Here is a 15,363-nt window from a genome sequence, read left to right on the forward strand (position 1 = left end):
CTGTCACATTACTACAAGGAGGTAACAGAGTAAAGGCATACCTTAGGCAGGAAGAGGGCAGAAGAGGGCTGGAAGCACAGGAAGCAGTTTATCTAAGTACTAATAGCAGAAACAATAATATGAACTCGAAAGCTGTAATACTCTAAAAATGCTCTCTCTCCTTCTAACCTCAGAAAGATTCAAATTGTACTTGACTTTCCCTAGAAGACTCACTCATCTCCTTCCTCCATAAAACGAGACTACCAGAGGAATCCTGTATTTTAAAAAAGTTTAATTTTAATCCTTCCTAGAGGAATACAGATCTGAATGAAATACATTCATTCCATACATACATTAGCAGCAAATCCTTCCCACCAGAGTCCTCTACTCCAACCCAGAGGTTGTGCTTTGAGCAGGAGAGCATGTTCCATCAACCCTGTCAACTTAAGGATGGGTCTGCTTCTGAAAAATGCTGGATATGCATGGGAGACACAATGACCAGGGGCACAGGTGACTTAACTAAGCTGGGACCCTGAAAACAGACCCATATGGTGACCATTCAGCCTTCTTTACCTTCCAAAAATACTTTGGCATCTTCCATGCTTCTCTGATGAGGTTCCTCAGCACCAAGACAACTGGGAAGACCTAACTTTGCACATGCATTAAATAATTTGTTATTTTGAGTTGGCAAAGTTTTAATACTTTTCATAAGGTAAATGAAACATAAAAGATTATTCCCTTCCTTCCCTTCCTCAGTTGAGTCCACATGTACTCGTCAGGAGACAATCCAGCAGGCATTATTTGGGCTCTCTATATCTCTAGGCCCCCTTTGTCTGAATGGCTGGAAGCTTACCAGAGACAGAGAGCCATGTCTAAACTTACAAACACCTCCATGTCACAATAACCAGGTGACTCACGCAGGCTTCCATCAAAGCTAATTTCTTTGGCAGAGGCCAGGCATCTCTCCTCTTGTTCTCTCCATCGTTGACTACTGACTGACTGACTGCTGCTTTTTTATTTGCCCTCCAGGCACCTGCTGAAACTTTGGAAAGCAAGATCTACCCTAAACTCCCAAGTAGCCAGGAGCAGTTATGGCAGGTGCTGCTTTAAACTTACTAGCTGCCAAGTAGCACATTTATGCTGCTGTGTCCCAATCCATAATGTGGTTAAGTCACAGGAGTTTGCATAAAACACAGTCAATCAGGATGGCTATGGGGCAAGGACCAAGTTTAGAATGTTACCAAGTCACAGGACCAGCAGGAAAATGGAATAATGGAAGAATGTGAAATAAATCTGATTTGTTTGAGCAAAAGGCAGCTTTGATTCAGGCATAAATGCATCTCCCAGATTATCATGTAAATAAACAACAGACCTCAGAAGTCGACACTTCCCTCCCAGTCCATCACTTAAAAATAGGACACATGCTCAATTTTCCCAATTTTTTTAAAGTATTTTCATTAGGATATTCTTCTGTAAGTGCTTTATTCATTCCCAGTCTGTTGCGATTATTGGCTGAAAATAAATCAGGAACCATTTTATATAAAAACCATTATAGTAGATAACTGGTTATGCATGGTTTTCCATTTGCATTTTCATCCAAAATAGCTTGTTTCTTTTCCTTTTATTTATGTGCAGAGAGAGACTCATCCGCTGAATATACAGCACTGTTAATCCTACAGTCTTCTGTCCCCACAGAGTCTGCTAGATCTTCCTCCTCTGAGTCATCCTCTTCTTCCTCCTCTGGTGCTGATGAACTGGAGGTGGGCCCTTTGCAGGTTTTCAGGTGGCGAGTGAGATGGTATTTGGTTAGATAAGCCTTTGTACATTTTTCACAGACATAATCCCGTTTTCCTTCATGAGAATTGAGATGCTTCTTTAAGTGATTTGTTCTCAAGAACAGCTTATCACACTTGGGACACTTGATCTGGCGTTCTCTAAGAGGAACACAAGAAAAAACATTTGATTTGGGGTTACAAATAACAACTGAGGCAACACTTATTCTTCATAATCGCAGGCCTTTTGTCAGAGCAGCTCTATCCTTCCAAATCAGGCTTCTGCATAGGCGATATATAGAAGACTCATAAAACGAGTATAGTTTAAAACAGTGTAGGCTGATTTTGCCTGTTTTAGAATACTATGTAAATTCTTGAATTCTATGTAAATTATATATGTATTTCTTTTGTCTTGCTGCATTCTCTCAATATGAGGCTTATAAAATTCATTCAAGTTGCTGTATCAATTGTTCCCTTCCACTGCTGTATACTATTTACAAATATACCACAACTTATCTATGGTACTGGATTTGTCTCTAGCTAATGAATATTTTGGTGGTTTCCAGTTTTTTATCATCACAAGCAAGAGTGCTATGAATGTTTTTAAATTTTTTAAAATTATTATTATTATTTTTTAGAGACAGGGTCCCGCTATGTTGCCCAGGCTGGAGTGCAATGGCTATTCACTGGTGTGATCATCGTGCACTGCAGCCTTGAACTCCTGGGCTCAAGTGATCTGTCCACTTCAGCTTCCCAAGTGTCTGGCTCTATACGTGCATGCCACTGCACCTGGCATTTGAACATTTTTATACTTGTAAGGTGCCCTGCAATACATATGTTTCTCTAGGGTATATACCCAAGAGCTACATAGCTAAATCAAAGGATATGCACATCTTCAACTTTACAAGATAATGACAAATGGTTTTCCAACGCAGTTGTTTCAATATACACTTCCATCATTGACGGTTCTGGTTGTCCCATATTCTCAACAACTGGAAGACTCAAATTTGAAAATGTCTGCCAATTAGCCAGTACATAATGGTCTCTCATTACGCTGTTATTTGTACTCCCTGAATGCTACTTTTATGGAATTGCCATTTTTCTGTCCTTTTCTTAGACTAGTGGTTCTCAAGTAGGGGCAACTGCCTCTATAGGGGCATTTGGCAACGTCTGGAGGCCTTTCTGATTGTTATACTGGGGAGGGGCGGTACAATTAGCACCTAGTCGGAAAAGGCCAAGGATGCTGCTAACCATTCTACAATGCACAGGGCAGCCCCACAACAAAAAATTAACTGGGTCAAAATGTCAATAATGTCAAGGTTTGAGCAACCCTGGCCTAAACACTTTAGGGCTGAAAAGAACCTCAGAGATCACACAGACCAGGAATTTTTTAACTTTTTTTTTTTTTTTTTTGAGTAGCTGAACCCCATGTCTTTATGAAAGCTCAATATGAAACAGTTAAAGCAAGTGATTAATGAAATCCTGGAAGGACTGAGAGGGTGCAGTCGGGCGTTCTGAAGCCTAACTTCCTTAGCATTTCTCCCATCCTCTTCTAGCAACAGATGGCACTGAAGAATCCTTGGAATTCCCCGGAGCAGTTTTACAACCACCAATCTAATCTAGCCTCTTAATTCTGCAGATGGGGAACATTATGTGCATAAAAACTACAAAGGAACTTGCCCAAGGCCACAACAAGACCCCAATCAAAAGTCTGACTTTTAATCTTCTAGTCTTATGGTTTTTAGAGGTTTATTCAACACATATTTACTGTGTCTAATATATGCCAGGCACTGCTCTAGATACTAGGGCTATAGGATGTAGGTAAGCTAAGTCCCTGCCTTCCTGAAGCTTACGTTCTAGTGGACAGATTATACCATAAACAAATGTGTAACATATCAGATAGCAATAAAGACTATGAAAACATATGAAGCCAGGTAAAAGTGAAGGGGTCCTATTTTAGATAAGATAGTCAAGGAAGGCCCTCCTGAGGAGATAACATTTGAGCAGAAACCCGAATGGAGGGAAGAAGACACGCAGGTATCTGGAGTGAGAAGTTTCTAAGGCAGAGGCCCTGAGAATGGATGTGCTTAGTACACTCAAGGAGTAGCAAGGGGAGGGTCAGAGTGGCCAAAGCAGAATATGAAAAGTCATAAAGGTGAACGGGAGAGGTAGCCAAGTACTATTACCATAACATAAAGGGCCTTCTGACTATAGTAAAAAGCTTTTAACACAAATACGACGGAAAGCCACCAGAGACTTATGAGAGGAGACAGGCACAATCTGACTTACATTTGAAATGGATTGCTCTGGCACTGTGGACAGAAAACTGTGTGTGTGTGTGTTCATCTGTGTTGCGCAGTAGATAAGGAAAAACAGAAGTAGTAGCAGAGAGATCAACTGGGAGGCTATTGAAGCCATCCATAGAAGAGAAGCTGGTGGTCTGGACAAGGTGATAATTGAAGGAAGGAAAAACTGAGTTGAGAATTACTTCAAGGTGTTTGGCTTGACCAGTGAGGTGAATAATGGTGGTGCCATTCAATGAGCTGCTCAGTACTGGAGGAAATCAAGTTCGTGGGGTAATATTGGGTTGAGTTTGGGACACATTAGATTTAAGTTGCCTAGTGAACATCCAGCATCAGAGCTGCTGAGTTACGGTGAGGTGTACAAGGGTGGAGACATAAATCATAAGATGGTATCTAAAGCCATGAGACAAGATGACCTGGGGAATAAACATCACTGCTCTTCCTCTCACTTCCTCTTTCTTACAGGATGAGCAAAGCCAGGTTCTGTCACAACCCTTCCAACTCTTGGGGGAACACTGGGGCAGAACTCCTCTTGCATTTGGCATTAGGGTTGTAGCTGTTTTCTTTTTAAGTAGATAAATAAAAAGACGCCAATACTACTATATCCACTTTGAAATGTCCCAAAGTAAAAATACAAGCATCTGAAAATTTTAACAATGATCTCCATAGGAAGCCTAAAGCCTTATTCAAAAACAGTTTGAGGGAACAGTGCTTCTTATATGAATGACTTATACCAGTTTTAAGTTTTGACTGTCCAAAACCTTCTTTCTAGCCCATGAAAGTTTGGAAAAGAGGCTTACCATATTTTCTCATCCTGATAGAGAGTCCATATCCACATTTGTTAAGCAAATGTAAAATGAAAGGATAGAGGCTGATATCAGCTTGATTCAAGCAAAACTTTTCCTCAAATTTTAACTGTGTGATATTTAAGAAATAATACATCCACTTGCCAGAGACACTGTGGAAATCAGTCTTGCACATGGATGAAGTCAGTAGTCCTTAACCCTGGCTGGGCATGAGAATCACTCGGGGGGCTTTTTAAAATACCAAGGCCAGGGCACTAACTCTGAACAATTAAATTAGAATTCCTGGGTGGAGTCCTAGCACCAAATGTTGTTTTTCACATTTTCCAAGGAAATTATAATGGGCAGTCTCCTGGACAAATATTTGTCCCCCTCACCCCAAATTCACATGTTGAGGCCCTAACACCCAATGTGAGGTGGAGCCTTTGGAAGGCAATTAGGGTTAGATGAGGTCATGAGGGTGGGGCCTCCATGATGTGGCATTAGTGTCCTTATGAGAAGAGATCAGAGCTCTCATATTCTTTCTCTTTCATTCTCTCAACAGAAATGTATTTTCTCACAGTCCTGGAGGCTGGAAGTCAGAGATCAGGGTGCCAGTCAAGGGGCCCTCTTCCAGGATTGCTCATGACTGCCTTCTCTCACTGTGTCTCTCCCCTATTGTTTGAGCCACAAAATCTGTAGTGTTTTATTACCGCAACCTGAGCTGCCTAGACGGGCTGTTAGACTAGATGATCCAGGGATCTCTTTTGGCCCCAATATTGCACAATTTGATGTAATATTTGATAATTTCTGTCTCATTTTACAAAATTTCACACCAGCAATGAAACTAAAGAAGTCTTTGTTTTAGAATGTCCTTCTGAGAGTTATGAATGTAGATCCAGGCTCCTTGGCTGTTTAGCATCTCAGGCTGCATTGTGATGAGGAAGCAGACAGAAAAACTGATATCAAAGCCAAGTGTCCATCCAAATTCTACATTAAGAATATAACGTTTTCAGTGAAGATAGATTTCTAAAGAGAATCTCCATAATATAAGCTGAGAATGTCTTCTTCCTCTTCTAACACTTGTTAAAAGCTAAGGACAACAAAATCCATTCCTTCTTTCTATGACCACTGTGACTAATGCAGTCTAGACATTTAATTACACTTGGATTCATGCAATAAATTCCTAATTGGTCTTCCAATATTTAGGCTTCTCCACCCTCAATCATCCTCTGTTCAGCTGCCTGAGTAATCTTTGTATTAACAAAATGGGTATGTCACTAGGACACTCCTTTCCTTAAAATCCTATAGTGTTTGCACAACAATGTGAATATAACTAACACTATCGAACTGGGCGTTAAGATTTTTTTTTTTTACTGCAATTCAGACACACACACACACACACACACACACACACACACACAGAGAGAGAATAGTTCCGAAATGGCAGGGACTGGCAGATCCTTCAGTGTCGCCATTTTCTAAAATGAAATAGAATTTTCTTAATAGGACCAAAGGCTCTTCATGGTGTGGCTGCTGACTCTTACTCTTTTCACTCCATCACTCTCTTATGTGCACACTATTGTCCAACTATAAGCAACCACTTGTAGTCAATAGTCCTTTTTGCCTTTATGTTTTTGTAGGTGTGAAAAAAGAGTACATGTGAAAAATAAGAAAAAGAAGCCAACAACTGAAATCTTCCAGGATAACACCAAAAACAATGTTCCAACCTTGGCTTGGCTACATAGAACACAGAAGGCTTCTACCATGGTACCAAGGCAGGAAACAGATGACGAGCCAGGAATCCCCAGCCCTTCAATCAGCAGGCAGGCTGCAGCCACACAAAGGCTCCCCACCTGAGGAACAACGTCTTGGCTGCAGGATAACTTACTGAGTGTGGATGAGCACATGCTGCTTGAGGTCCTGCCTCCGCATAAACAACTTGTCACAGTAATCACACTTAAGATTCTTCTCCCCAGTGTGGATAACCATGTGGGACTCCAGGTGAGCCTTCTGGGTGAAAGACTTGTCACACAAAGTACACCTGTAGTTCTTCTGACCTGCAAATCAGCCCAAAGTATCACACCGTGAAGAAAACAACTGCTGGCATCCCCAAGACAAACAGGCACACATATGGGCATGCAGCAGAGGCAGCAACGAAACAGAGTTGACTGGTAAGTGGCACTTGACTTTCTAGGGTTGTCTATGCAGGACCATTCAGAGCCCCCGAGTTTATATTCTGCAACTAAAGCTAGTAAATTAATCTGATCTCCTTTAGGACCTCTGATCTAAATATGTATTGTTAAAAATGTACAGGTGATACATAAAACTTGAAAAAAATGAGTTATAATCCTAATGCCCTGCTAACACAAACATTAAGCAAAAAAAAACAAAAACAAAAACAAAAACAAAAAAAAACAAAAGAAAAAAACAACCTCATGAATTCTAGGACTTGTCTATAGGGAAACATACATTTACAAGCTAGACTCCATAGTTTTCTATCTTTTAAAACATGTAATATTGCCTTATAAACCAGGGATGAAACAAAATCCTTCCAAGAGTGCAAAAATAAGATTCCTTTAAGCCAGGGGTCAGTAAAACTTCTCTTAAAGGCTAGAGAGAATTTTACGCTTTGTGGGCCATAAGATCTCTGTTGCAAAAGGATGAAGAAGAAACTTTTGAAGATTTGGAGAAAAGATGACCCAAACAAGGAAGCTAAAACCATCAGTTATTTTGTAGTATGTATTAAAAAAAGTTAGTGGCCAGGCACGGTGGCTCAGGCCTATAATCCCAGCATTTTGGGAGGCTGAGGTAGGCAGATTGCTTGAGCCCAGGAGTCCAAGACCAGCCTTGGCAACATGGCAAAACCCCATCTATATTAAAAACACAAAAATTAGTCAGGTGTGCTGGCGCACATCTGCAGTCCATGCTACTCAGGAGGCTGAGGTGGGAGGATCACCTGAGCCCTGGAGACAGAAGTTATAGTGAACGAAGATGGTGTCGCTGTACTCCAGCCTGGGCAACAGAGTGAGGCCCTATCTCAAAAAAAAACTTTTTTCTTAAAAAGTACTAAAAGAAAGGTGTTGGTTTGAATGGAATTTAGAAAATGGAAGCTCAAAAAATAAATTGTGGCAATATTTATTGAGCAATAATATTAAAGGAGAGAAACTAGCTCTGGCTGGTGACTGAGGTGAGCTCTAACGAGAGGCTCAGACTCAGAAGCTTCTATTTAAGTCCAAACACATTGATCGATTTCCTGATTATTAAGTGCATTTTCCCAGGCGCCTTCCAACTATGGTGGGGAGACCTGGAAAGCAGAACATCCTAATAACTGGAAGTGACAGCCTCCAAGGAATCTCAGTTAAACCACAAAGGTTTCCACCCTGAATTCTTTCTCTGACATCAAATCTCAACTCCGCCTACTGTCCCTCTACAAAGCCTTTACTATCACATTTTCTAATTGTTGCAAAAATTCCATTCTGATGGGCCAACACAACTTACCTGTATGTATCTTGAGGTGGGTCCGCAGATTGCTGGGATCACTAAAAGCCTTGCTACAGAAATCACACTTGTGGGGCTTCATACCCATGTGACCCATAAAGTGGACATGAAGTTTGGAAGGAGAGATAAAAGCTTGGGGGCACATTGAGCACTTCCACTTCCTTTCTTTGCTGTGACTTGGCCCATGGCTGCCGCTATGGCCCTGGGTAGGAAGATGGTTATGGATGTGGCTGGTCAGATGGGCTTTGAACTCTGTGTAAGAATTGCACTCCTTGCCACAGTTACAGAGGTGCACATCTGGGTGTTCAGGAACACCTTTTAAAATAAAAAATTACTCATTATCTCCTGATACTTGAATCTTAAAACTTGTTCTTGATATTAACAATGATTGCTTGCAGTTCTCCTTTCTCCCCAAATTTCCAATTTGCCCACTTCCTATAAAACTCAAATGTCTTATTCAGTGCTCTATCTCCAGCATCTAAAATAATGTACTTAGGGCCAGGCACAGTGGCTCATGCCTACAATCCTAGTGCTTTGAGAGCCAAAAGTGGGAGGATCACTTGAGGCCAGGAGTTTAAGACCAGCCTGGGCAACACAGCAAGATCCCATAAAAAAAAACTTAAAAATCATTAGCTGGGCAGGCACGGTGGTGCACACCCATAGTCCTAGTTAATCAGGAGGCTGAAGCAGGAAGACTGCTTGAGCCCAGGAGTTCAAAGTTATAGTTGGCTATGATTGTACCACTATACTCCAGCCTGGCAGAGTGAGACCTCATCTCTAAATACACACATACATACATAAAATAAAATAGTGTACCAGGCACCAAGAAACCACTTGGTAAATACTGGATTATAAGGTCTCTTTTATAAGCAAAATATTTAGATTTTGTAGCATACACAAACTCTTAAACACCACTTGTCATCATGAAACAGCACGGCAAAGAGAAAGCCTATGCAGGTTAAATCAAACCGAGGGGCTTTGCTGTCCTTCGTGAGTTTACATCTCAATGGTGCTAGCTCGAAAAGTAGCCTTAGGAACTTCAATGCCCCAAACCAAAGTCCTACCATGAAAGACCATGTCATATGAATTACTGGTCAATAACATTCAGCTTGTGAAGAACCTCACAGATTTTAACACCTCAAATACAGAAGTAATAGTTTGCTTTTATACAAACAAAGGTATATGATTTGCTTCAGTTAACATGTATATCATAACCAAAACTTTAATCCTGGTCTTTGGTATTTTTACCATGCTAGATTCATGATAAACATATATTAACTTACCAATCTGCTGAGCATAATCTCGGCTATAATAAAAAAGCAGTTCATTTTCAGGAGGGATATCTTGTGAGGTGCAGAAAAAGATTTTTCCATCATGAGGATAAGCCACCAAATTCTGCTCTTCCCGGTTCCTGAGTTATCACATTTAATAGATGAAGCACATTAATTGTGAAATTCATACTAAGCACAACATTCCCCCCATTCCAAAATCCTAATATGAAAGATCAGGCAGAACTATTTCCTCTGAAATGTTTTTGTAATTTCCCATCCTATCTATGAGGAGGCAGTTGTAGAGAAACGGAATTCTTACTTCAGCATATTAGCTGATGACCTTTTGTAGTCAAAAATACTAGAGTCTCTTATTGGAAGCAAAGTAAATAAAATGAAATCTTTAAAAAACATTATGACAATGACATGGAGATAGCTAGCTAAACAAGGATTAACTCCAGTAACTCAGGGGTGGACTAACAGCCAATATAAAGAAAAGGCACCCACTTGCAAATTCAGTGCAGCTAACATGTATATCAGAACTATATTGTTCCTTAGTAAGTTTTTTTTTTTTTTTTTTTTTTTTTTTTTTTTTAGACAGGATCTCACTTTGTCACCCAGACTGGAATGCAACAGCACCACCATAGTATGATCACAGCTCGAACTCTTCAGCTCAAGTGATCCTCCCAATAGCTGGGACTACACGTGTATACCACAACACCCAGCTAATTTGAAAAAAATTGTTTTAGAGATGAGGGTCTTGCTATGTTGCCCAGGCTGGTCTCGAACTCCTGGCCCAAAGCAATTCTCCCACCTCGGCCAACCCAAGTGCTGGGATTAAAGGTGTGAGCCACCATGCCAGGCTGCCTTGGGCTTTAAGTATGTCCAGGTGTTGGTGTAATTTGGATTCTTAACTCTTTTCTCTTTTATGCAAAGTTTCCTACTGAAAAACATCTAAATTGTAACTATTTTTCTCATCCAAGACTACTCATACCTGGCTTTGCGTACAAACATCATCCAATTACATTCATTTTCGTCAGTTGTAATGATGCAGAATTCTAGGACACCATTGTGGTATATCTGCCAACAGAAAGCAAGCACACGTCAAATGCACTGACATGCAATAAAGTACTACATTACACTTAGGCCAGCAATCATCTCATTTACTCATTTGCAGTAGGTCCCAGCTTTCTTGGTGTCAAAATATATTCCTACCTTCTCCAACATGCTGTCATTTCAACATTCTCCCTATTTCCAGCAATACAGTAAAGACCATCAGAGACCTACAGTTAGTGCTCAGTGAAGAGACTGACTTTGTTTTTGATTATTCAAACTTTGCCTGGAAAAGACAAAAAACCAGTCTACCTGTCCACCTGTCTTCATCACCTATCACACAGTAGGCACTGAATGACAGAATGTCCATTAAGGGCAGAGGATCATCCCTTCTCATGATTTTCTCACATGGGCCTAGCATTCCAAATTTAAAGTTCCCAATGACAATGGTACCTTACCTTTCCAATGATCACAAGACCCATTTTCCCCTTACTTCAAATTTGCAAGCATCATTCCCAATAGATATCCATGTGAAAATCTTGCATTTTTAACCCCTTTCATTAGAAAACTAGAAAAATAGGCCAGGTGCAGTGGCTCACGCCTGTAATCCCAGCACTTTGGGAGGTTGAGGAGGGTGGATCACTTGAGGTCAGGAGTTCAAGACCAGTCTGGCCAACATGGGGAAACCCCATCTCTACAAAAATACAAAAATTAGCTGGGCATGATGGCAGGTGCCTGTAAACTCAGCTACTTGGGAGGCTGAGGTGGGAGAGTCGCTTGAGCCCAGGAGGCAGAGGTGGCAGTGAGCCAAGATGGCACCATTGCATTCCAGCCTGGGCAACAGAGCAAGACTCTGTCTCAAGAAAAAAAAAAAAAGAAAACTAGAAACATAATCTTAGCTTCTTATTCCAGAATTATTTCCTAAGGTAAATATTTGAGGAATGTTTTAGTTAATTGTAAAATGAGACTTTTATCATATAAACAAAGTCCATGGTCTCAGCTGCCACAAGTAATTCAAATGCATTAAATGGTTAAAATAATTGGATTAACTCACAAAATGGAGACAAAAACAGTTTGTCCTCTCTTTCCAGTACCTGGTGTTTTGCTGTATATTATAACTTGGCTACCAAGAATGATGAATGCACTTTGGGAGGCCGAGGTGGGCAGATCACAAGGTCAGGAGATCGAGACCAATCTGGCTAACACGGTGAAACCCTATCTCTACTAAAAATACAAAAAATTAGCCGGGCATGGTGGCAGGTGCCTATAGTCCCAGCTACTTGGGAGGCTGAGGCAGGAGAATGGCATGAGCCCGGGATGCAGAGCTTGCAGTGAGCCCAGATTGCACCACTGTACTCCAGCCTGGGCGACGAGCAAGACTCTGTCTCAAAAAAAAAAAAAAAAAAAAAGTACATTAAATAAATGATGACCAGTGAATGGCACTGTATCAGTTCTGGCTGATTTTGACTTTATCATAACTTTTAAACTACCTCTTACTAAGAAAAACAGCCAGAAGCCACAGAAAAGTTTCATCAGGACTGACCTTCCAGATATGGTTAACTGCCTTGTCTGTCCATTCTGCTACTTCCATGGAGTGACTCTGCTGGCCAATTAGAGGCCCAAAGCAAGTTCGCACAGGAATGGTTTCTCCAGTCCATACACCTATCAGTGGAAGGACACCAACTACACAATCAATGATTTAAATAGCAGGATATAGAAGACAGAGGTGCTTCACCCATGCAATGAATCTTATTTTCAGTGAACTTAAGAACCAATATGTAGGCTGGACATGGTGGTTCATGCCTGTAATCCCAGCACTTTGGGAGGCCGAGGTGGGTGGATCACCTGAGGTCAGGAGTTCGAGATCAGCTTTGCCAACAGGGTGAAATCCCGTCTCTACTAAAAATACAAAAATTAGCTAGGTGTGGTGGTGCACGCCTGTAGTCCCAGCTACTTGGGAGGCTGAGGCTGGAGAATTGCTTGAACCCGGGAGGTGGAGGTTGCAGTGAGTGGAGATCAGGCCAATGCACTGTAGCCTGGGCAACAAAGCAAGACTCCATCTCAAAAAAAAAAAAAAAAAACCAATATGCTAGCACTCCTCAGAAGTGGCTAAGCCTTGTGGGTCCCAGCCTGTAAGTATATAAAATGTAATGAACAGATAACACAGGGCTCACAATAAATGCTGAGTAAGAAGCAGTATCAGAAATTCCTGAACCTAGTTTTATCCACAGGGAATCTTACCATGTCTCTCCAAATACATTATTTTGGAGTTAAATATAAAAAAGTTTGGGCATGGTAGCTCACACGTATAATTAGCCAACACTCTGGGAGGCCAAGGCAGGACTGCTTGAGGCCAGGAGTTCAAAACCAGCCTCGGCAACATAGTGAGATGCTGTCTCTACATAAAAAATATATTTTTTTAAATTAGCTGGGCATGACTGCACATGCCTGTAGTCCCAGCTACTTGGAAGGCTGAGGCAGGAAGATTACTTGAGCCCAGGAGGTCCAGGCTGCACTCAAGTTACTGCACTCCAGATGTCGGGCCAACACACTCCAGCCTGGGCAACAGAGTGAGACCCAGTCTCTTAAAAATAAATAAATATTAAAAGTAACAGAAAACATTATTCTATTGTAAAAATATAAAGCAATTACTATAGAAATAAATCAAACTTCTAAAATCTTTTGTGCTTAAAGCACTGCTGTATTTTACCTAAACTGTCTGATGCTTTCAAATGACTCACACCCAAACTGCAGCTAAAAGAATAATGAACCTAATTTTATATTTCCAAAGAAATGTCACAGTAACTCAGAAGCCATGCTAAATTCAAATATTGGTAAAGTCTGGCAATCTACATTCTTTATTCCTTTTTTCTAAGGAGCATTATACAATTTACAAACATTTGATCTAAATCTGTGTCAAGGTTATCAGTGGTGAATTTTCCATGTTTCTATAAAAGAAACTAAGTTTTAAGAAATGGGTTGTTAGAATAATTATTAGTGGATGGGACAGTTGAGAATAAAAATCTTCAAAGACTCAGTCTAGGACTTTTTGCTTTACTCAATACTGATTCTAACAAAGGAGAGGTTTCCCAATAAAGTTTTTGACTTGATTTATTGCTATCATCAGTGGACAAGACTAATATTCCATAAAAGCATAAACCTTAAGCCATAAATTGACTTCTGGTCCAAATAATTACTAAATTATACACATCCACTTTTATAACTGTACCCTACAAAGGAAGAAGAGATGTAACAGTGTTTTACAGTTCCAAGGTTCTTACCAACTTCTGCTCCCACAATTGACTGACGGAGAACAAGCTGCTTTGGGAGAGAAAGCCTTGCTCTGCTCTCTATTGGAGTGTCAGGAACAAAAGTCACTGGTCCATGTTCGGGACAGTCTGAGGGATAGGCGCGGTCACAGAGAGTGCACCCTGTAGATGGCAAATTCGAGCAATACAAATTGGGTTTAGCTCAAGGAGGCTAAATTACCACCAGGCTTTTTTTGTTTTTTGAGACGGAGTCTTGCTCTGTCACCCAGGCTGGAGGGCAATGGCGCGATCTTGGCTCACTGCAACCTCTGCCTCCCAGGTTCAGGCGATTCTCCTGTCTGAGCCTCCCATGTAGCTGGGACTACAGGCATGTGCTACCACACCTGGCTAATTTTTCTAATAGAGACGGGGTTTCCTCATGTTGGCCAGGCTTGTCTGGAACTCCTGACTTCAGATGATCCACCCGCCTCAGCCTCCCAAAATGCTGGGATTACAGGTGTAAGCCACCGTGCCCAGCCCCAGGTTTTAATGTAAATGCTAATTACTAAAATGTATCCAGTAAGAAGCATGGTTCTAACAGAGATATGCTGATCAAAGACTCACTTCCTTACACTAACATATATATCCACTCTTACACCACTCTTCAGACTTCAATAAGATCTGATTTTTTTCTTTTGATCCAACAGGACAAGTTTCCTATTCAGTGCATAAGAGAAACATTGATCAAAAAATTGGCTGGGTATGGTGGTTCATGCCAGTAAACCCAGCAGTTTGGGAGGCTGAGGCGGGAGGATCACTTGAGCCCAGGAGTTCAAGACCAATCTGGGGTAACATAGTGAAATCCTGTCTGTTTAAAAAAAAGTTAAAAATAATAAAAGAAAAAATAGCACCATATTACTTCAACAATCAAGTACATTATCCCTTACATTAAGTAGATAATACATTTAGGTATGACGTCCTAAAGTCCAAAAGATTCCAATTCTGAACTGTAAGAGGAAACTGAGTTGAAATGCTGTTATGCAGAGCCAAAATATGGCCACAGTGGTACAGCTGGCTCTGACCTCAGTGCCTATGCTCTGACTGTGCTATGAACATAGGCCACTGGGGTCAGAGCAGCTGCACCACTGCACTCTTTTGCTTCACTATAAATAAGATGGTCAACCAAGTTTTGATGACACATTCTTAAGACAAAAACAATCTGCAGCCTGCTCTTTCAAAGGGCAGACAGAATTGTATTCTTGCAGACATTATTTGCTTAAAATTCTTAGTTTCTTATTTTTCATATGGTCTTTCTTTCTGCATTGGCAGAGAGGATGCTGCCTTTATATATTGTTCTCTATTCTAACTACAACTTCATTTTCACAAGTTTATGAGTGTCCTCCTCCAGTTTTGCTCTATTCTTTACACTTTCCACTCTGCTAAAGAACAGTATTTAC

At 40.8% G+C, this 15,363-nt stretch overlaps 1 protein-coding gene across 3 annotated transcripts in view; it reads right to left on the reverse strand.

Annotated features, from left to right (window-relative positions):
* Positions 1-251: 251 nt before the first annotated feature.
* PRDM4 (PR/SET domain 4) overlaps positions 252-15,363 on the reverse strand; it is a 28,010-nt gene continuing 12,898 nt past the window's right edge. For 2 of the 3 annotated variants that reach the window (XM_037996582.2, XM_008004563.3), the window contains exons 6-12: positions 13,940-14,089; positions 12,202-12,341; positions 10,600-10,685; positions 9,621-9,748; positions 8,338-8,652; positions 6,728-6,896; positions 252-1,913 (exon numbers count right to left, since the gene is read on the reverse strand). In XM_037996582.2, coding sequence (XP_037852510.2) covers positions 1,601-1,913; positions 6,728-6,896; positions 8,338-8,652; positions 9,621-9,748; positions 10,600-10,685; positions 12,202-12,341; positions 13,940-14,089 — 1,301 coding nt within the window. In that variant the 3' untranslated portion in view covers positions 252-1,600. The remainder of the gene's footprint in view (positions 1,914-6,727; positions 6,897-8,337; positions 8,653-9,620; positions 9,749-10,599; positions 10,686-12,201; positions 12,342-13,939; positions 14,090-15,363) is intronic. The other variant, XM_008004564.3, reaches the window with a different exon arrangement.

The sequence above is a fragment of the Chlorocebus sabaeus genome, chromosome 11 (assembly GCF_047675955.1).
Source record: "Chlorocebus sabaeus isolate Y175 chromosome 11, mChlSab1.0.hap1, whole genome shotgun sequence".
Taxonomy (NCBI): domain Eukaryota; kingdom Metazoa; phylum Chordata; class Mammalia; order Primates; family Cercopithecidae; genus Chlorocebus; species Chlorocebus sabaeus.